Source organism: Cladophialophora bantiana (assembly GCF_000835475.1).
Source record: "Cladophialophora bantiana CBS 173.52 unplaced genomic scaffold supercont1.19, whole genome shotgun sequence".
In the NCBI taxonomy this organism is placed as follows: Eukaryota; Fungi; Ascomycota; class Eurotiomycetes; order Chaetothyriales; family Herpotrichiellaceae; genus Cladophialophora; species Cladophialophora bantiana.
Genome location: NW_015971593.1, coordinates 386,749 through 407,801, shown reverse-complemented (window position 1 = coordinate 407,801; position 21,053 = coordinate 386,749). Strand labels below are relative to the sequence as shown.

General features: G+C 52.7%; 6 protein-coding genes across 6 annotated transcripts; 2 read left to right on the top strand and 4 right to left on the bottom strand.

The window, feature by feature from the left end:
- Positions 1-764: 764 nt before the first annotated feature.
- Z519_10713 (uncharacterized protein) lies at positions 765-2,096 on the top strand (the record flags this gene model as incomplete). Its single annotated transcript, XM_016768429.1, has 1 exon — positions 765-2,096. The coding sequence occupies one exon, from the start codon at positions 765-767 to the stop codon at positions 2,094-2,096; it is 1,332 nt and encodes a 443-aa protein (XP_016615336.1).
- A 4,992-nt stretch (positions 2,097-7,088) lies between these two features.
- Z519_10712 (uncharacterized protein) lies at positions 7,089-9,187 on the bottom strand (the record flags this gene model as incomplete). Its single annotated transcript, XM_016768428.1, has 5 exons — positions 7,089-8,306; positions 8,418-8,669; positions 8,727-8,826; positions 8,915-9,101; positions 9,166-9,187. The coding sequence occupies 5 exons, from the start codon at positions 9,185-9,187 to the stop codon at positions 7,089-7,091; spliced, it is 1,779 nt and encodes a 592-aa protein (XP_016615335.1).
- A 487-nt stretch (positions 9,188-9,674) lies between these two features.
- On the top strand, positions 9,675-11,456 carry Z519_10711 (uncharacterized protein; the record flags this gene model as incomplete). The annotated part of the gene is made up of 1 exon (XM_016768427.1): positions 9,675-11,456. The coding sequence occupies one exon, from the start codon at positions 9,675-9,677 to the stop codon at positions 11,454-11,456; it is 1,782 nt and encodes a 593-aa protein (XP_016615334.1).
- Positions 11,457-12,281: 825 nt separating this feature from the next.
- Z519_10710 (CDP-diacylglycerol-glycerol-3-phosphate 3-phosphatidyltransferase) lies at positions 12,282-13,525 on the bottom strand (the record flags this gene model as incomplete). Its single annotated transcript, XM_016768426.1, has 2 exons — positions 12,282-13,029; positions 13,419-13,525. The coding sequence occupies 2 exons, from the start codon at positions 13,523-13,525 to the stop codon at positions 12,282-12,284; spliced, it is 855 nt and encodes a 284-aa protein (XP_016615333.1).
- A 1,021-nt stretch (positions 13,526-14,546) lies between these two features.
- Positions 14,547-16,676, bottom strand: Z519_10709 (tRNA uridine 5-carboxymethylaminomethyl modification enzyme GidA; the record flags this gene model as incomplete). The annotated part of the gene is made up of 2 exons (XM_016768425.1): positions 14,547-16,509; positions 16,561-16,676. 2 exons carry the CDS (start codon positions 16,674-16,676, stop codon positions 14,547-14,549), a joined length of 2,079 nt encoding a protein of 692 aa, XP_016615332.1.
- A 2,613-nt stretch (positions 16,677-19,289) lies between these two features.
- Positions 19,290-20,552, bottom strand: Z519_10708 (uncharacterized protein; the record flags this gene model as incomplete). The annotated part of the gene is made up of 1 exon (XM_016768424.1): positions 19,290-20,552. The coding sequence occupies one exon, from the start codon at positions 20,550-20,552 to the stop codon at positions 19,290-19,292; it is 1,263 nt and encodes a 420-aa protein (XP_016615331.1).
- Between the last annotated feature and the right edge of the window lie 501 nt (positions 20,553-21,053).

The window sequence follows — 21,053 nt, the reverse complement described above, 5'->3', positions numbered from 1 at the left end:
AGTTAAACTCAGGCTTCCACCCCCCCCGGAAAGTTCGAGGCTCAACAGACTCAGGGAACCGCAGATCCTCCAGAAACCCACCAGCACCACATCGAATCTCTTCTCAGGCACAGCCCAGCGAGTCCTTCCAGCCGTCAATCAGTCACCCCTCCAATACCAGTCTTTGGCCAAACTCAGTCCAGACGCGCATCTCGCTCGCTACTGGCGATCCACGATCAACTGCACGCAGGCAAAGACCAGGCACTGCGGTTCGAACCACACAGGAAACATCGATATTCCAAGACTGCCATTATAGCAGAGCGCAGTTCATTCGTTTCGACCTCCTCCAACTCCCTCTTCAGCCCTTACGCAGTTGTCTATCTCTCAATCTCGAAGGAGACCCAGACGATTGTACGCATTTACTGTTATCGAGTCGTTGTGAGACGAGTTGACAAGCTTCTTTCCGACAGCATTTTCCTACAATTCTAGCCACAAAAGTGGGCGAATAACTATATAGCAAGAGGCGCCCCTTTCCACACAAGAGTGGTAGTTCTCGAAACACTCTTCTTCTGCCCTGGTTGACAACCCACAGGCTTTCTCAACTCAACTCAGGACTCCAGAATTTTGCCTCTCTCAAACGGCCTTCGTGGGCAACGCATGTCAGTGCTCCTCGGTGACAGTCTTTTTAAGATTAAGGTCTCGAGATCCGGAAACTCTGCCTCATAACGCCCTCGCTCGACCTGGGACTTTCCAGCGATAGGGCACAACACCATACACCTCCCGCCATGTCTTCAGGCGGAGCACCGCTTCAGCCGACCTTCCAAGGCCATGTAGCCACCACTCAAGACGCGCTCATTCTCTTCGAGGCTTGCCTGCAGGGGCACCTCTCGCATGTGCCGCGGAGACCTCACGACCGAGAACGAAGCAACCTGATCAGGAGCGGCTGTGTTTTTATCTACGAAGAGAACGCATCCGGAATCAAGAGGTGGACCGATGGGGTTACCTGGAGTCCAAGTCGGATCCTGGGAAATTTCCTTGTCTACCGAGAACTTGACAAACCCTTTCCCCCTGGGGAGAAGAAGAGAGCCATGAAAAAGCAAACGAGACGCCCAAGCCGACCCGGCGAGCCCTATGCCAGATCTGAAGGAGGCTCATTCTCGGATGGACAATCTGGCAATTTCTCTGCCGATCAACCTACCGCCACCGATCTCGGGAGGCAGTTGATAGTCGAGAGGCAGTTAATAGGATCTCTGGTAGATTCCTACGGGTTCAAACAGGACGGACTTGTGAAGAAGACGATGAGCGTCACGGTCCAGGGCATAACACACCACCTGGTCTCCTACTACCATGTAAATGATGTCCTCAACAATCAGTTGCGAACACCATCTCAGACGGAAAACCTGCAATACATCCGTCCACGAGCCGAGCTAACCTCGAGGCAAAGCTTTCGGGCCCCCATCGAGGATGTCGACGAGGTGGAGGGGGCTCATAACGCGTACGGGTACCGCGTGAATGCGGCTGGCTATGCACCTCAGCCGTACTATATACCCCCAGGGTACCCTCCCATGGCTCAGCAGCCAAGTCAACCCCAATATTCGATGGCTGTACCTTCCATGTCCTCCCCATACATTCAATCCCCAGTAACGGCGTCGCATATGCAAGGACAGCGAAACGACTACAGTCAATACGACCAATCGGGGTATACTCGAAGCTATGAGTCCTTGAACAGCTCAATTGCTCCGTCGTCCAAAGCAATCCCAGCTACTCCAACGACTATGGCTCCAGTAATGTCGGACCGCGCCCCGGCGCAGCCTACTATGTACCCGCCCATGAATATGCAGCGGCCCGTGAACACTTTGAGCCCAGTTTCGATGGATTCCCGAGCGGCTGTCCCATATCGACCTAGCCCATATGCAGTGGGCCACAGCAATGGTGCTCCAATAGATCAGACCCGGCAGAGTCAGCCATCCCCCACGCAAGCTGATCGTAGGGAATCGGCACCGCAGCAAGCTTCCATCTACCAAAGCCCAAGGACGCCCTACTATCCCGACACAGCCGGTCCAGCTATTCCTCAGCCTCAGTATTCTCAGTGGGCGGGGCAAACACACAACCCGTAGAGTGGACCAAGCATCTGGGGATTTCCTCTGTCCATTCGTCTGGGGCCACGCCCTCTGTCAAATTCTTTCTTCTCAACCTCCGACGAGCGAGACCGCAAAGGAGGATTCCACGCATGTCCACAGTGCAGCCCCTGTGCACAGGGCAAAAGCCAGGAGGATTGCTCACCACAATCTGATCAACAATGCCCGCGAGCCCTGCTTGTCTTGGGAGGAATATGATGAAGATCGTTATCGCATCTTGGAGACCTTAGCCCAGCCATGGAATATGTTGTGGTGGGAGCCAGCCAGCACGGTTGTCGTTTGGCTTAATCTGCACCGGGCGGCAGCTATTCATTTCTCATCCGCTGGCCACGCCCAGATCGGCCTTTCGAGATGCTGGTCTAGAGTCAGCATCCAAGTGTTTGTTCGTGACAAGTGTTGCAGTTGTTCAGCCTATCGCAAAGTTTTTGTCGGGATCTGTAAGGGAGTTGGACACTTCAGAGCCTCTCGGCTCCTGGTGGCGCAACCAGGTACATCGAGAAAGTTTTAAGGTGAACCTGGTTTGGCCAGAGGGAAGAGAACGAAGACGGGGATCACTCATTGCCCCCTGGTGCAGGGGGTTCCACAAATTTTGGTTGCTTTGAAATTGGAAAGTTTGACTTTGCAGAGGCAAAAGGGGTTAATGCAGAAACGCCGTGACGGAAATTGTGGTGTACAAATTTGTCTACTGGGGAACAGCGAGGAAGAGGGGCGATCTGGGAGGTAATGAATGAAACGGCCACTGGGAGGTTTATTGAAATTGACGAGGCAAAAAAGTTTGAGGGAGGCATATCTGCTTGGTCTTGTTTGTGGGCTTGTACATGTGTTTGGTTCGGCCGGCAAATACTTTGATATCGTTATAAAAACGTTGCTGTTTCGGTTCTCCGAGCTCAGAACGGCGAATACACAAGGTGCATCTCATTGGGGTCTTCTGCACTGCTGTCGTTGGACTTTCTAGGCGCACCCATTTGCACCACGAAGCCAACTACCACGAGCCAGAACTGACACTTGCATAGAGCAGCGATAGCATGTTTGGAGTGAGCTCAAGCTCTCTTGAGTCTGCACCTGTGACGGCCTCTTCCCACACGGATGCCTCCACCGAAGTCTTTTCACAGCCATTCAACCACACTCGATGTGTTCCTTTCCTCTTTCACAGGGGTCAGGAAGAGGTCTGCTACGTCGCAGGCTCTCAACTTTCCCAAATCATCCACCCTCATCAAATGTGTATCTACCGGGATCCCATCCCTGGCGCTGCCATCTGCGTCCAAAGGATGCTGATCGAAGGAAGCTACAGTTTCTATTACCTCAGTGGATCAGAACGCCGAGGTCCCGAAACGATCGGCAAAGCTCAGCTGTCGTCTCACGCCAACTCGCCCCTCAAAATATCCACCTCAGCTTGCTTGGACCCAGCGAGACCTTGTCTATGAATACAACAGAAGAAATAGACTTACCGAGCGGGATCCGTCCTCAACCGAAACTGTCCTAGGCGCTGATTACAACCTCCTGCTCTGAGATCTTGTATCGAGCCTGAGACCCGTCGAGCCCGTCATCCAACTCGATTGTGGTCGGGCTCCGCAGTCCTACTCTCTTGCAGTGTATGGAGAAAAAGGTAGGATGGTGCTCGAGGAGCGGACAAGGATCAAAGCTTGATCAGTGAGTTCGAAAAGAGGAGGCTTGCCGCATCAAGCAATTTGGAGGGTTCGACAATTGCTGCGATACCCCAGTCACCGCCGGTGGTGCTGTGAACAAACATCAAGTCTAACCCCTGTCATCCATAATGGCAACGACATTCGGCTCCTAAGCCCATCAGCCACAACCCTTGGGCACCACTTTCTGTGCTCTAACAATGCCTTGTCACTTCGACCTTTCCACATGGCTTTGGACATGTTGTATCGGCAACGGGGAAGACTCCGTCTACGAAGTATTAGGATTGCAATTGCCCGTTGTGACGTGCACCGAGCCCACCAGAGTCAACCGCGACTTTGAGAGGTCGAGGACTTGGGACTGAGATAATTTCTTTCCACAAAGAGCCGGAGTCCACTGCGCAGCTTCAATATCCGAAGCATGCCAACCTCAGCGGGTGTATTAGAAAGGACAAAACTCCGAGAGGTTTCCAGGTGATTAGCTGATGTCCCCTGCGCTCGACCAATATACGAAGGCTTGCCAGGTCTAGGTTTGTGGTATCTCCCATCGGCATCCACAATATCTGGGACCAATTCAATGCGAAGCTTATCTGGACAGAAGAGGCTTGGTCAGCGACAGGTCTAGGCCTCTCTGGCCTCTCTATTTGGCCCGGTACACTACGGAGATCAAAAGAAGTCGTTGCTGTTCGACAGCCACCCACAAATCTGGACTGTGTCGAATAATGTCTTCTGTTGTTTTGCTCATTCCTTCAAACCCTTGTTTTCTCCTGCACGATTGCGAGAAGTCCACTCCCGACCGGGCGAGTGCGCAGGAGGGGAAAGAGAGAGAAAATCGTGAACTAGACCCTAAGAACACTTATGGATCCCGCTTCCATTAGCCCTCAAAGTCAAACTGGAAGAGCTAAGCACTATTGCTTCAAATACATTGCAATATGCAACCGTGGTTTGACCCCTTTCACCGAGTGCAGCATCGCTACTGGGAGCTACTGGGAAATAGACAGCATCCACGGGGCACGTCTGCCTCTGGGCTGCAGAAGCCTGGTCGTTTTCGCCTACTCGATCGTTCCGCTTTTTCTTGCGAATTTCATCTGCACCCTAGTCACGGGTTGGGGCAAACCTACGCACCCCCTTTTTTCTTTTCTGGACGTCCACGGAAAGGTTGTTTTCTTCTTCCATTGACAAGGAAAATAGCTTGCAGAGTCACCCTGAAATGACTCAGAAAGACGGCTTTTCGAGCAAACGGGCAATTACTGCCAACGTTTGCCTCCATCGGAATGCCTTACTTCTCTCATGGAACACCCGCTATATGATTCGGCTTAAGTACTTTGATGTCCACAGCTCACCCATTCGGTCTCGAGGCTCTGGGACCCGAAAGATCAACAATAATTTGGGTGCTGTGTATTGAGCTGCTTCCGTCCTGTAAGTTCGGGGACACAATCCTGCCCATGCCACTCTTTGCCGCATTTTGTTTCGATGTCTATGCCCCATCTCCAAAACCTGTTCTGGATCTAAATCATGACACGAAGAAGCTATAGCAGGGACTACCTTCTTGATGTACCTTTTGCGCACGGTCCGTACTATCACGTTTCCTCCAACACTATCGAACAGCCAGATAGCCACGAGCTCATAGGAATAGCAGCGCTATGAAGCTAGAACGGATTCCGCGATCCTTTGCGTCAGCATACCTGTCATTGCATTCACCAGATCAATTTACCTCGACCGCGACTGCCCTCACGATTCATCGACCTTCTCCAGGAGCCAAACACTAATGATCGAGGCCTTGAAATGGAGAAGAACATTATTACAGCCTCTGGCAACTAAACCGATTGGCGAGGAGTGACCAAGCAAAAACAAGAAGATGGGGTGGGAACTGGGTTGTAGGCTCCTTTAAACTACGGCTGGATGTCGCCCTTGAATTTACTTGACCTGGTGCTGAAGACCCTCGACAACTGAGCGATTCAAGATCAAGCGCAGCCGCTTACATACCGACGTTCAGCCCAAGCCCTCAAGTCACGCTCCCTTGACGATACTCTTGTCCAAAGTACAACCAGAATAGGCTTCTCTTTATATGCTTCGCTCTCTTACCCTCTTCAAGGCATCCTTTTCATCGTTGCTCTTTCGTGACAGCTAGGAGCAACAACCTGATGGATCATGCCGTTTACAGGACTCATTAGTTCTGCCTGAGATATCACTCCCCACAGCTCTGGGAACCGAGAAAGGAAATCCCGAAAATGGAAGTCCCAAAAAGGCTATACGTTCACCCGGCACGTACTTCCGTCCACATGGCATGGAGATCTCGAGATCTATACCTCTGGCATGGAACCGCACCGCACCGCACCGCACCGCACCGCACACCGGCCATTCCCCGAGAGATCAGGCGCGAGTCCAGAATATGAAGACGCAGGTACGCAGGACTAGTAGGGATGGTGGGCTAGCTTCAAACGCAAATGTAAGTTGATAATATGACCGAGAAGCTTTTGTCGGCTGGGCGATTAGGCCGATACGGGTCCATCAATGGCTCTGTCGTCTTTGTTTACAGCCCACCCTTTGCATGTGTGGTGAAAGTCGCACATGTTACATGCACTGTTCAGGTCCCGCAACCGGGGGACCTGATCTGAACATTCTCCCCGCAGTGTCGACTATGAATCCGAAACAGCCCGTTCCGGAAGGACTCTGGCGTGTGAGGATATTCAGAACCCGCACTGCCCTCCGAGACTTTCTATCGCTTGGGGGAAAAGGGCACCCGGTTGTTTTGATCCTTACGCCCTGCGGCGGGTAGTGCTGGCCCCTCGCCCGGTACCTCAGGAGAAGGACATTTGATATGAAATGACGTGATGCACTGTGATGGAGAAGTGATCTGATCTGGTCTGATACGATATTGAGGAGGGTCACTAGTGCGTACATGCTCGTGACCCGAGGCTGAATCAGTGAGGAGCAGGCCTCTGAAAAGCATGTCGACAAATCGAAAAGAAGAGGAGGAAGAGGAGGAAGAGGAAGAGAGAAATGAAGAAATGATAGAGAGACGAAGAGAAACATTGAAGTCTGAATATATTGTGATTATTGGTTGCACCCCTGATTGCACCGCTGAGCTCTGAGGCTGAATCTAGCTTGTTCCTACCTACCGAGTACACCTAGTATGTAACCCCATCCCACCCACTACTCCAATTGGACCAGACTACGGAGTGTGGATGCCCATTTATTCGTTCATCAATTCATCCATACTTCCTTTGACCTCTCCTGCGAGATTTCAACACTTCGCTGTAACAGTAGGGGACGGGATCATTGACCTGGTTCATTCATCCAGGCGTGTTTCGTTTAATTTCAATCCATTTCATCTCGCTTTCTTGTCCTCAGCCGTGGCTGTTGCAGCGGCGACGGCGTTCACAACGTCAGCCTTGGCTTTCTCGCTGCCCTCGACGCCATTCTGTTCGCTGCCAAAGACGGGCGGCAGCTTTTTGCCGAGTTTGAGTTCGATGGCTTTCTTGAGGCTGTCGCCACTGGGCATGGTGACTCGGCTGCCGCGGCGCCTGCGGGTCTCGATGTCTGCGCGGATCTCCTCGATGGCCTCGTCGATCTCGCGGGCCGGGTCGTTGGGCAGGCCTAGCGACGGGGGGTACTGGACCTCCTCAGCGATGGTCTTGCGCATGTTCATGTACGGGGCGTTGCGCTTGTCCAGGCGTTTGACCAGCGCCTTCTTGGCCGGGGAGGCGAAGAAGGCCATCGAGGCGCACACACCCACCACGGTGTAGAAGTACACCCTCGCCCAGACTTTCAGGGAGTCGTGGAACCCGAGCACCACGAACGGAGCCGTCGTGAAGCAGAATGCCAGCTGCGTTGCCACGTAGCCAAGCGCATCGTAGTAGATCTTGTACCGTGTCGGCCGTGTGCCGTCGGGCGTCAGGAAAAAAGGTCGCACGTACCGTCGGAAGTTCTTGGCCACCGTCTGGATAAAGGCTGCCAGCACAAACGTCAGGTAGTACCCCGGGTAGAAGCCGTGCCACAGTGCCGAGGTCAGGAACGTCGCGAGAGTGGCGCGGAAGCCTGGCTTCTTGCCCTTGGGCGTGACGCGCAAATAGATATAGTTGCGGAGCCACTTGTTCGTGTTCTTGTTCCAGTTGTCCAGGTAGGCGCGCGAGTTCTGCGCCATCTCAATCCCCCACGGGTTGACGTTCTCGAGATGGTCCCATTTCGCCTTGCCCGTCTTCTCGTCGATGCCGTTGTAGCTGATCCCCGCCATGATGCAGGCGCCCTCCGTCAGCGACCACACGCCGTAGTATTTCGTGCGCGTGGCGAACCCGAGCATCTGGAGCAGCCAGACACGGTAAGGGAACGAGTATTTCATGTATTCATCCGAGAGAAACAGCGGGACGTAGTACCACCGGGAGAATTGCAGGAAGGCACCTATCCAGAGGAGACCGCCGACGGCTTTTCGGGCTGCTGGGCCTGCCGATTGCGGGACACGGCGTTTCCCCTTTGAGGGAGGCGCTGCTTTGCTGCCTGCTGGAACATCATATATGCTCCCATCTAGCCATCGCTTGTAGTCCGCGTACTATAATTCATTCCAATGCAACGGTTAGTTACGCGATGTCTCTGGTGGGGAGCATCAAGTCTCATTTGCGTCGACCTCCCAAGCGATGATATATGGAAGAGGGATGCTTACTTCAAATGCGGGACCGGTGAAGATGGAGGGGAAGAAGAAAACATAGCCGGCGAAGTCGAGTAGGTCAGGCATCTTGTACACGGCGCGCTCTGTCTGGGCGTCGGTCAATAATTCACCTTTCAGTCTTCCATCATGCACGTTCCAGCTGAAACCGTGGAGTTTCATTATCGTGACCATTTGGCCCCCAGTTATATCAATAAGACTCGGATCAGCGATCCTTTGTCGTTCAATGTGGCTGATTGACATATGGCCCTAGTGTCATTGGTAAGAATAACGCGAAGAAAACGGGGGCTCTATGAGAGAGCGAACCATCAAAAACCAAAATACTAGCCACGGCATCAGGGAGCCGTCGACATAGTATGCTATTAGGTAGGTGCCAATTGCGTCTATGAGCAATGTAACGGTTCCACTACAACAGCATTCTTTAGCCCTGTGCTTGGCATTGACAGAGCGATGAAAATGATGCTAACGGTATTTCGTACGGAAGGAGAACTCACTCCCAAAGATCATAAACGCCAAGGAGATAGAAGAGGGTGATGGCAATGCTGAACATGTTCTTCCATTGTGGTTTGTCGTCGGGAAGCCGTTTCAAGATAGCAGCCAAAGGGTACGAAAGTAAAAAGATCGCCAGGAGCTTGAGCTCATCGACCGATGCCCCGATGGCCTTGGAGAGCCAGAGAAAGGCTGAAAGGGACAGTCAGTGAGCTCTCCTGGGGAGAGACATGGGGGCGGAGCGGGGCCAACTCACGAATGTCTATCCCTGGCAGCATTTTTGTTGACCGCCCAGGCTCTCAGTCTATATGCAGAAGATCAAGAGGATGCTTGAGAAACAGTGGGCTTGGGAAACAAGCAGACATTATCGAGGGAATGGACTGCGAACTGGAACACACAAGAGATGAGGGATGAGGAAACGAGGGGGAAACATTTTTTGGGACGCGAAGTGGAAGTGAAGTGGAAGATGACATCAACATCGAATCGGGTCACATGCCAGGCACCACGCGCTCTGGTTTTGGTCTTGGCTGCAGCCTCGTCACCATCATGTCTCCTGCGACACCTGCGGCAAGGCTCTGCATGACCCCGACCACCTCACCAGACACAGACAGCAGATCCAGACAACACTAATTACATCCTGTCTTTCTCGAGGCTCCTACTTGTGGTTCTTGCTGACCTCTTCTGGCAGCCGTCCTCATGATTACAATGTACCGGTAGCCCACAGTTCCACTCCCAGTCCCTCCTCACGTCGGATCAACCATCACCATGGACGTCGCTTCGGCCATTTCGGGCTACATCTCGAAGATTGCTGGCGTTGGCGAAGGCGCTGCCGCCTCTCAAAGTCAGAAGATGAAAATACTCCTGCTAGATTCCGAGACAGTCCCCATCGTATCAACCGCAATCACCCAGTCCGCCCTCCTTCGATACCAGATCTACCTCATTGACAGAATCGATAACCCTGCCCGCGAGCGCATGCGGCACCTCAGATGTCTGTGCTTCGTCCGCCCATCTCCAGACTCGATCCAGTTCCTCATCGATGAGCTGCGCGAGCCCAAGTATGGTGAATACAACATCTACTTCAGCAATATCATAAAAAAGTCCTCGCTAGAAAGATTGGCCGAGGCGGACGATCATGAGGTGGTGAAGGCCGTCCAGGAGTACTTTGCAGATTACATTGTGGTCAACCCAGATCTGATGACCTTGAGCCTGGGTTTTCCCAAACAGAGACTGTGGAGTCACAGTCCAGACATCTGGAACACCGATGCATTGCAAAGGACCACCGAGGGTGTGGTCGCCCTTCTATTATCACTAAAAAAGAACCCGCTGATACGGTACGAGAAGAACAGCCTCATGGCGAAGAAGCTGGCCACCGAAGTCCGCTACCAGATCACCCAAGAAGAACAACTGTTCGATTTTCGCAAGACTGACACTCCGCCACTGCTACTGATTTTGGACCGGAGAGATGATCCTATTACTCCACTACTCACCCAATGGACGTATCAAGCCCAAGTCCATGAATTGCTCGGCATCCACAACGGCCGAGTCGATCTGAGCGCTGTTCCCGACATCCGGCCAGAGCTCAAGGAAATCGTTCTCTCACAGGACCAAGATCCATTCTTCAAGAAAAACATGTATCAAAATTTCGGTGACCTGGGCGGAAGCATCAAGGAATATGTCGACCAGTATCAGACCCGAACCAAATCCACCGCCCAGATTGAGTCAATAGCCGACATGAAACGCTTTGTCGAGGACTACCCAGAGTTCCGAAAACTCTCCGGCAATGTCTCTAAACACGTAACTCTGGTTAGCGAACTCAGTCGTCGTGTCTCGGCGGACTCACTGCTTGACGTCTCAGAATTGGAACAAAGTTTAGTCTGCAACGACAATCATGCTGCCGATCTCAAGACCTTACAGCAACAGATTCAAAATCCGAGCATCCCGGCAGACAATAAAATCCGCCTCGTAGCACTCTATGCCATCCGCTACGAACGCAACCCCAACAACGCTCTCCCTGTTCTCCTTGACTTGCTTACTTCCGTGGCCGACGTCCCTGCGTATAAGATCTCTATCATTCCCAAGCTTCTTGCTTATCATCACAGTCTTCAGCCTGCTCCCGTTGGTGGAGCTACCGGCTTTACCGACCTTTTCGACTCCGGTTCTTCCCCATTCAGCCAATTCCGCCGCAATTTGAATCTGAAGGGCGTTGAGAATGTATACACACAGCACTCCCCGCGTTTGGAAAACACGCTTCAAAATCTCATCAAGGGGCGATTGAAGGAACTACAATATCCCTTTGTGGACGGACATCATACGCGGGATAAACCTCAGGATATCATCGTGTTTATGGTGGGAGGCGTCACGTATGAGGAAGCCAAAATGGTAGCGCAGGTCAACGCCTCGGTGCCGGGCGTGAGAGTGGTGCTAGGAGGAACAAACGTGGTTAACTCGACAATGTTCCTGGAGGAGGTGGATGATGCGGTCGGAAGCTGGCCGGATCAAGGTCCTGCGACAGCGAGAGAAAGACTGGGCAGGGCCGTAGGAAGGTGAGAGGACCCAAGGGAATTCAGACTAGTGGGACTTATATCTCCTCCGTCGACCCTTTTCAAACCCATTTGATCTCAGACACTCCGCCGAAAGATTAATGTCGAAGCACCTGCTTCTCCACAAATCTGTGGTTTTCGGGGCAAGGCACCGCCCTGTCACTTGTGTTTGCTGCAATCGGTAGCAGAATCGAATCAGTCCTGTACTTTTATGACAGGGACGGTCCGCAAAGACGAGGTCTACTCCAAGCCCAGAGCATGCCAGTACCGGTGCTAGCGGCAACTGAAAGTATGCTCCCTCGAGGGCGGCCAGGTAACGCGGTGATCGCATTGACTGACGGTCGCTTTGATCCGCGCTTTTGGGAGCTGGTGACTACCCGTCCTGGAAGACTGGATCCCACGACAGTATCACCAAGGAGAGGAATGGATTCAGTAAGGGAAGCTGCCGATAGGCAACCTACTGTTCCTGCCCTTCAACGTGAGAGCACCAGTCGCCGATCGCCCTTCTTGTCTTTGGCCGGATGTCCCATCCTACACGAACATCATGCAAAGCCGAGCGGCTGCTTCAGCATTGTGTGCGCAACACCCTCATGCGTTCGTGGCACGCGACCATGGGCATTGTGAAGGAATGGACGACCAGTCTTAAGATCGTTGTGCCGCCGAGTAGGGTTGTTCTTGATGCTGGACAAGACCGATGACGGAGTGTGATGATACAAGCACAGCTGTGCGATTAATACACATGATTTTCCCTTGGTGATGATGGTAAAGGACCACTTTACTCTTTCTTCGCTTCCCCATCCATATCCCAGCTCAGTTTTTCCCTTTTCCCCTTTCAACCTTCTGGTTTTCTCTTCTCCCCTTGTTCCTCCCTCGTCAATATCCTCACGGCCTGTTTATTTCCCAAATAACTCAATCCGCTCCACACCGTCGTCGCAGCCACAAGGTAATACCAACCTTCCATGACGCCCCAGAGATTCCACGCCTCGGCGAACCACGCGGGCAAGACGGGCAGCAACATTGCATTGCCGACCAACAACAACTGCAGTAAAGTGTTGATCTTTGAGATTTCCGTCGGATGGACTTCGGCCGAGGGGAGTGAGAAGTCCCAATATCGCGTGAACGTTTTGGGCGGCGGGAGGGAGATCCAGCGGAAGTAGATAGCCGAGATTGCCAGCCCGACATCCCTGCCTAGCACGATGACGGCCAGCCATAGGGGCAGGGTGCCGTTCGCGGTGAGCGTGACCACGCAGGTGGTCATGAGGATTTTGTCGGCCATGGGGTCGATGACCGTGCCAACGACGGTTTGAGAGTGGAAACGCCGCGCCAGGTAGCCATCGATCAGGTCCGTGAAACCGGCGTAGGCGAATAAGGTCAGAGCCATCAGGGGTTCGTGGTGGAGTACGAAGTAGCCTATCAATGGAGCCGAGAGGAGTCGGGACAAAGTTAGGGCGTTGGGGATCGTGTAGATGTTCTCATGGGCCTGGGCCTGGGCCTGGGTGAGGGATCGAGGCAGGCGGGGTGGGAGGATCGTCGGTGTGGTCGGAGGTGGGATTGGAGAGGTTGGTGAGGGCTTGAGGCCGCTAGGGAGAGGATGTCAGTGTGTATCTTTCTATTCGAATAAGTAGTGAGAAGATGACAAAGGGAACCAGTGAGATGTGTTCCATTCAGGGGCATTATAGCTTGCTCTGATGTCCATTGACAATGATGTTCTTGCAAGACCATACTCACCCCGGCCGGGGAGCAGAGCAAGACATCTGGACTCAGCCGTATACAGAGTCCAACCACTGGAAAAAGTATATACCTTTTCCTTCGTACCCAGAGAAGCACAGGGGCTCTATTTCTCAACCACTTCGACACCTCTAGCAAATAAGGGAAGGGAGTGCTGTGGACTGATGAAAGCTTTCCTCCCGAACACCGAGAAGAAAGGGGAAAAGAAAATCAGGGAGAAGATATCGTCGCCGTGACGTACCTACTGCTAGTCTCCTCCTGTGTATTATCAAGGCTCTTGCGGCCATTCGCATTTGATATCGAGGGCGTGGTCGAAAAGTTGCGCTCGCGCGACAATCGACTGACCATCACGCCACGTGAACCGAGGCCACTCGAGATGTGAAACGCTGAAACTCTCATGCATGATCTGCTTGAACGCTCTGTCGTCAGCTGATATGTGTGTTTTGCTGGTTGTCATACCTTCCTAAAGGGGCATCAAGGTAAGAATGAAGTGGAAGAAGGGAAGGAGAGGGTGTCGTTGTACCTTGTTATCGAAAGAGAGGGTGAAGTTGGAGCTCTGCCATACCTAATACCCCCTGGCCACGAGCGCGACGACAGTGTAGGAGTTGAGAAAGGGCGGCTCTGATCAGTGCTCGCTATTCGCCTGCCATGACCGCTTCGGTGCCAGTTCGACGATCGTGGCAGAGCAACGTGGTTCCAATACCTCGACGACCATTGAATGGGCGATGAAAGAGGTGCCAGAGTAGACAATCTGGCGGCGGCGGCGGCGGCTCGACTCATTGCCGCCCCGTGCGAGATTGTCACCGTCGAGCTTGCCAGGACCTGGACATTTTGTCGGGCTGAAGGGATCATTCAAGTCTCGACTACCTAGTCGCGAAGCAATACCTCGAGAAAAAGGAGAGGGAAAAGAATTTGCCCCCTGGCTGGCTGACTGATTGATGGACCTAGATGTTGCGAGGATGCTTAGGCGTGCTGCCTGTGATATAAGAATGTCTCTCTCCAGTGAATTGTTGAAGTGATATCGAAGATTGGTTCGAATAGGCAGACCGAAAATAATCACACTGTACTTGGTAGACGCAACACGTATGGAGAAAGTTGACGTTGAGGTTTTCGGAAAGTACGTAGCTGACTAAGCGTCGGGCTGTGATTCTGCCGCAGGTAGATCCAATGCGCGCAGAAAAGAAAAAGCCACCGTTGAGCTGCTTGTGATCCAATACAATCTTGAACAGCCACTCGAATGAGACACGAGTAAGACAGGAGTGTTAAATATTCCGTCGCCGCAGAGAGGGAAGAGAGCCGTCAGCATTCGAGACGCCGTCGCTATGCAACCTTCCTCGATTCACATTGTACAGCAGCCAGTGTTATCATGTTATACAGCAATAGCTCCTCCAAGCTGAGCACCATCGCCTTGAAGCATCAATTCTCCTTCCGGCATCTTGCTACGGCCGTTCTTCTTCGCATACTTCAATAGCCTCAGCGCGCCATGTGGCGTGACACCCTCCACCCTTCTCGCCATTCCCACGCTGGCAGGTCGCACCAGCTTCAACACCTCTCTCTCTCCAATGCTCAACCCAAACACCGAATCATAGTCCAGATCCGCGGGCAAAGCCAGGGACTCGTCTCTTGCAAACGATTCGGCGGCTTTCTGTTGGAAGGAGATGTAAGGGGCATAGAGGCTTTCAATTTGTACTCTGTTCTGGACCTTGGTTGAGTAGTTGGAGATCGATGGGAGAGATTGGACGCGGTCAGCAATGCTTTTCATGTCGACGCCCGTCACCCGTAGCATGTCGAATGCGCTCCTGCGATTCGAGTCGATGCGTGAGGGAAATCCCATTTTCACCCATTCTGTGCTCGGGTATTGGACTTCTTCAAGTTTGCTTTGCAACTCTGCCATTTGGTCCCGAGTACTTGTGAAATGCGCCCAGCGCCTATCACTTACAACGCCCACCTCGCGGCCTTTCTCTGTTAGACGCAGATCCGCATTGTCGGAACGACAGCTCATGCGGTATTCACTTCGCGCTGTGAACATTCTGTACGGTTCGCTCACGCCCTTTGTAATGAGGTCGTCAATGAGGATGCCGATGAATGCTTCGGCGCGGGAAAGAGTGAATGGTCCTTTTCCCTGGGCGGATAATCCTGCATTTATACCTGCGACAATTCCCTGAGCCGCCGCTTCCTCGTAGCCTGTGGTGCCGTTGATTTGCCCGGCTAGGAAAAGCCCTTTTATGAGCTTCGTCTCGAGGGTCGGGAATAGATTTCGCGGGTCAATATAATCGTACTCGACACCGTACCCAGGTTGAAGCATTTTGACATTCTCCAGTCCCTTGACGGTCCTGAGCATGGCGTACTGAGCATCAGCTGGAACTGTCATGCTGATGCCATTGGGATAGATGATTGTGTTGGGCTCAAGGCCTTCGGGCTCCAACCAAATCATATGTCTTTGTTTATCCTTGAACTTGATAATCTTAGATTCCAGGGACGGGCAATATCGAGGCCCCTTGACAGTTTCCCGAATGTGAATCGACTTGTCCAGATTAGCTCGGATTATCTCATGGGACGCTTCATTGGTGTAGGTGGTCCAGCAATTCAGTTGGCCAGCATCTCCGATCTCAACGGTGTTATTCAGGTAGGAAAAGGGCGTTGGCGGTGAATCGCCTGGCTGCACTTGCAAAACGCTGAAATCAATGGTGTCACGGTCCAACCGTGGTGGAGTTCCTGTCTTCAGTCTTCCCAATGTGAATCCTGCACTCCGTAATGACTTGCTTAAGCCAAAGGTAGCAGCCTCGCCCATCCGTCCGGAAGGATAGGCCTCCAGTCCAATATGTATCTCTCCACCGAGAAACGTCCCAGTAGTGATAACCACATGGGATGCAGGAATGACTTGGCCATCTTCAAGTCGAATGCCAGTTATACGTCCTTGCGATACCTTGTCCCCCGCGTCGATATTCTCTCTTGAAACAATAATATCTGCGACTTTGCCTTCTAATATGCTCAGGTTTGGTGTTGACAACATCTCTTCCCGCATGTATTTCTTGTACAGATCTCGGTCAATCTGCGCTCGCGGACCCCATACCGCAGGACCTTTCTTGATATTCAACATTCGAAATTGGATCCCCGCTTTATCAATTATGCGACCGGCGACTCCGTCTAACGCATCGATCTCTCGGATCATAGTGCCCTTGCCAATGCCACCGAAACTAGGGTTACAGGAACAGACCCCGAGGTTGGATAAAGACGGAGTAACTAGCGCTGTGCGAGCGCCTGATCTTGCTGCAGCTGCACTGGCCTCTGTCCCTGCATGGCCGCCGCCGATTACGACTACGTCGTAATGCCTGGATTGAGTCAGTACAAATGTGTAAACAAGGAAGACCCGAGAGGCATACTTGATTGCGTCCGCCACAGCCGCAAAGAAACGACGCTGTCGCAATAAAATACAAGACCTGGTTCGGGGAGTGTGGCCCCATTGGAAGGGGCTCGATTGCCGTAACGCCGGCCTCATGATGAAGTCTAGTCGGGGTATGGGATACACGCATGCGAAACAATGCGATGAGTCTCAGCGGCGACGGCGAACAATTTTGGCCCATCGGATAAACTTCGGCATTTGGAGTGCCTACAAAGCGACGAGTGGGAAAGGGCTACCGAGTAAGGCTGTGTTCAGCTTGTGCACAGTTGGTAACCACCCAGCCATATCTAGAGCGACGAAGCCTTTACGTCCTCTCGCGCTGGCTCTGTCATCCGGCATTCTTTTCAATTCAAGCGGGACACAGTCCTTCTTATCAAGGCTTTGCGCCATGAGCTTTGGATTCTCCATCTCAGATTTCCTAAAGTTGCAAAGTTGGTGGAAAGCACAAGGAAACGGTTCAAGGAAGCGCCTTCGGAATACAGTGCTCTTGCTGTCGAGTTCGTATTTTTGCCTTGCATTCACGAGTAACTTCCTCTCATCATTCTAGGACGCGAACACTTCAAATAGTTGTCGCCGACCTTAAGCTTCAGATCGAAGACGATGAGCTTGCAGATTCAATCAGGCACGACTTGCAAATCGCTATGAACAACTGTGAATCCGTCTTGAAAGACCTGAACCATGTCATCGATGCCCACACTGAACTTGGTTCACCAGCTGCAATTCCTCGAAAGGTGCCACAGCGAATATGGAAACGCCTCAAATGGAATCCCAACGAGGCAAATCAGCTTCGCTTTCGGCTCAAACTGTCTATCCAGCTACTTGCTAGTATACGTCAATGTTTGGACAGGTGAGACATAACACAGGGCCTGTACTCGGGAACCACTGATCTCCTAGTCTTAGTTCACTGCAACACCACATAGCTCAAGAGTTGGCGAATCCGGCTAAAACCGAACGGAAAAAAGAGTCCAAACGTTGATATTCAACGAACCATTGTACTGCAAATTGGCTCAGTAGCGGGGGCCCTTCTACACTGCTACTTCCTGGCATTCCGGGGCTGGCAAGACTGTTGTTGCTTCAGTCATCATCAATGAGCTGTCGGCGCGTGTCTGTCAGGATGGCACTTCAGCTCTTGCGTTCTTCTATAAGTTTCGAGAGGACGGCTACCCAGTCCCTCCTCCACATCATCTCTAGCATGGTGCGCCAACTGTTTCCGCACAAACCACACAATAATGATTCGATCGAGACCGTCTATGAGGAGCACAACCTGCGCAAACCGGCCACATATCCCAATCTCGAAGAAATGTGCGCGATATTGGAAAAGTTGTTGTCGGGGTTCTCGACAGTCATCATTGTGATGAGGAAACCAAAGAGCCGGATCCGGAGTACGACTTGGACAATCCTGATGACGTGATCTCAAGTTGGGCCGGCCTGGCGACAGTCGACTCTAAGAGCAACATCATTCGTTTAGTCCACTATACAACACAAAGCTTTCTGGAATCGCTCGGGAACCAACTAATGCCAAATCCTCATGAATTCATAGCCAGTTGCTGTTTGAATCATCTGCACCTGGATGCTCACAAAGGCTACCTCAACATCGATGGGTTTAGAAGTAGCCAAAAATTTCTGTTCTTAAGATATAGCGCTCAATTCTGCCACTGGCACCTTTCTTCTGGAAGCGAGAATACATCCCTGAAGCAGGGGGCCTTGTCTTTCTTGGACGACCACGGACGAGTCGCCGCTGCGTTGGAAGCCCTTGAAAATGACGGATATGTGGAAATAAACCATGGCCGGTGCGCCCTCCACTTCCTCGCTTCCAGGGGTCTGGATGACTGGATCACCGATTACGTTGGTCGTGGACGCCCACCCAACACAGGCACCGATGACGAATTGTCATGTCTAGATTGTAAACACTTAGTAACAAAAAACGCAGGCCGTTTTGCTGAGGATGTGGCCTCTTGGACAAAGGTACTGACAGGCTGGCGCGACTCCCGTGGACGGACGCCCGCAGTGGGATGCCGTCAGCGAAGGACGTACATCGACGGCGACCCTTTTGATCGACCTCAATGATGAGATACTTGATCACGAAAATGACTATGGTCATACCCCATTGATGTGTGCGCTACGTCATGAGGCTGATGCTATAGCCCTCAGGATCCTTGAAAAGCCCGAGAAGGTATCGAGGTATCAATACCAAGATGTGAAAACTCGGACTTACCTGCACGAGGCAGCGAGCTATGGGGGTGAAGCGGTGGTTGACCGGTTGCTGGAAGTGACATTTGCGGTCGAAACGAGCGAGGCCCTCAGCGTTGATGACTCTCATTATGCCAATTCACAGGACTTTCTTGGAGACTCCATTTCGCGATGCAGTTGTGAGAGGACACCTTGGAATCGTCACGAAGTTGTTTGCTTATAGCGGTGGGCGAGAGCTTACCGTGCCAAACACGTCTGGAAGGACACCTCTTCATGATGCAGCACGCTGGGGTCATTTTGAGATTGTTCAGTCTACATAGCTCCAATCCCAGACTTTCACCAGTCGCTCGCGTGCCACCAGTATATAGTCATTTCCCTTTCTTGGTTGGATCCCTCATCCGTCGGTATTGCATGACCTGCATCCATTAACGACAATGCCTTACCCATATGCGACTCATTGCTGCCAAAGGCACTCCTCCTCTGATTGAATGAAAGAGGAGATTGGAAATTTTCCACCTTTTAGCCATCAGAAGCCAGGAACTCGCCCCTCCACCGAGCACTAGAGTCGTCGTCGCCGTCGCCCTGCTCCGCTGTGTCAGGTTCGGGCACGACGATGCGAATCACAGGTACTCCACGGATCGTCCATCTTGTCGGCGCCTGCTTGAGCGGCGCGGGGTTCATGTACCACTCAAAGGAGCCGTCGAAGTTGACAACACAGGGCCACAGGCTGGCCGCGTCGTATGAGGGAATCAGGCCCGGCTTGATGGCCCAGAAGTCTGCAAAGTCGCGCTGCAGCCGCTCCGCTACTGCGGTCGGTCTGTGGGGGAATTCCTGCGAGATGCGGTCCCTGCCCATCGTGAATGCTGCCGCGATCGAAGAAGGCAGCTTGATTTGCTGTGAAACGCCGCGTTTGGTGATGAAGCGCCACCATGGCATTAGGAGGCCGTTGACCATATTCATCGTCCACAGCGGCATTAACGTGCGATCTTCCCCGCCGCCGCTAAGGACATCGACCGGGGGACTCTCAAACACGAAGCTGACGTCGAAAGGCAGGGCCGGGAATTTCGGGTCGTAAGAGCAATAGACCGGACCGTAGTGGCGGCGGCGCGACATCTCGATGACTCCGCAACACGCAGCGTCGCAGGACAGGTTGGCGCGCTGCTTCAGAAGGAAGTAGAGCGTCGTCGAGAGACTTCTGGAATAGTGCTTGACGCGCTGCACGACGGCCAGGAACTCGCCGCGCAGAGCCCACCCACTGTCATCAACAGCAGTCTGTCGTGATGTTTGTTTCTCTGGCCGCTGCTGATCGTCCCCTTGGAGATCATCAGCTCCGTCAACATCAACATCAACCTCCTGCGCGGCCACCGCAGGTACTAGGGGGACAAAGTGCACGACAAGCGCGGTCCATTTGGACAGAGGCAGCCGCACGATCTTGTCCAGCAGCAGCGTGCATCGGCACTCCTTGTGCCCGATGCTCTCCAGCAGCGGCTCGCAGTCGCAGGTCTTCTCACCGCTGAGGCAAAAACGCAGCGGCCGGCGGAATACCTGTCGTAAGGTCTCGCGCCGGATTGAGACGCTCGTCTTCAGCAACGACCGGATCGTCTCTAGATTGACGTCGTACCTGGCGCCGTTTGAGACGCGCAGCCCGTCGCCCACGACGCAGCCGATCACTCTGGAGGTTATTTCCTCTGGCAGGAGGGTGATATCCTTGTTGTTGCACCACGCCTCCTCCGGAGGTGGTGCGTGGTGCACTTTGGCGCCGGGGAGGGAATCGTCGATCATTGTTCACGATGCATGCTACATTGGGGCAGACGGCCTGAGATGATTCTAAGACATCATAGAATATAGATAGATTATTCTCACGGGGAGGGTCGAGTAGTGGCGCTGGTGATGCTGGCGCAGAGCCTGGATTCTTGTTTCCACTTGGGAGATCAAGAGCGTCAGTGATGGCGGCGGCGCATTGGAAGGAAAGTGGGCATGTTCAAGGGCAAACGTGGCAGAAAGGGAGAGGCAGCTAGGTATGGAGTGGAATCTGTTAACAGTTTTAGCGGACGTTTTCAAATGACATCTATCCGAAAACTGCCTTCGTCGAAGGAAACGTATTTCAAAAAGCTATGGAACAGGCAAAGGGTGGTAAGATCAGTTGAATCATCTGCTTAGCGCGGGGAGGTTTGGCGTGACACGAGTTCATTCATGTTGTAGATGCAAAAAGCTGGCAGAAGGGAGAACGTAGAATAAATATGGCATTCCGACTTCAGTTTTATCTGTTGGTACATGGATTGG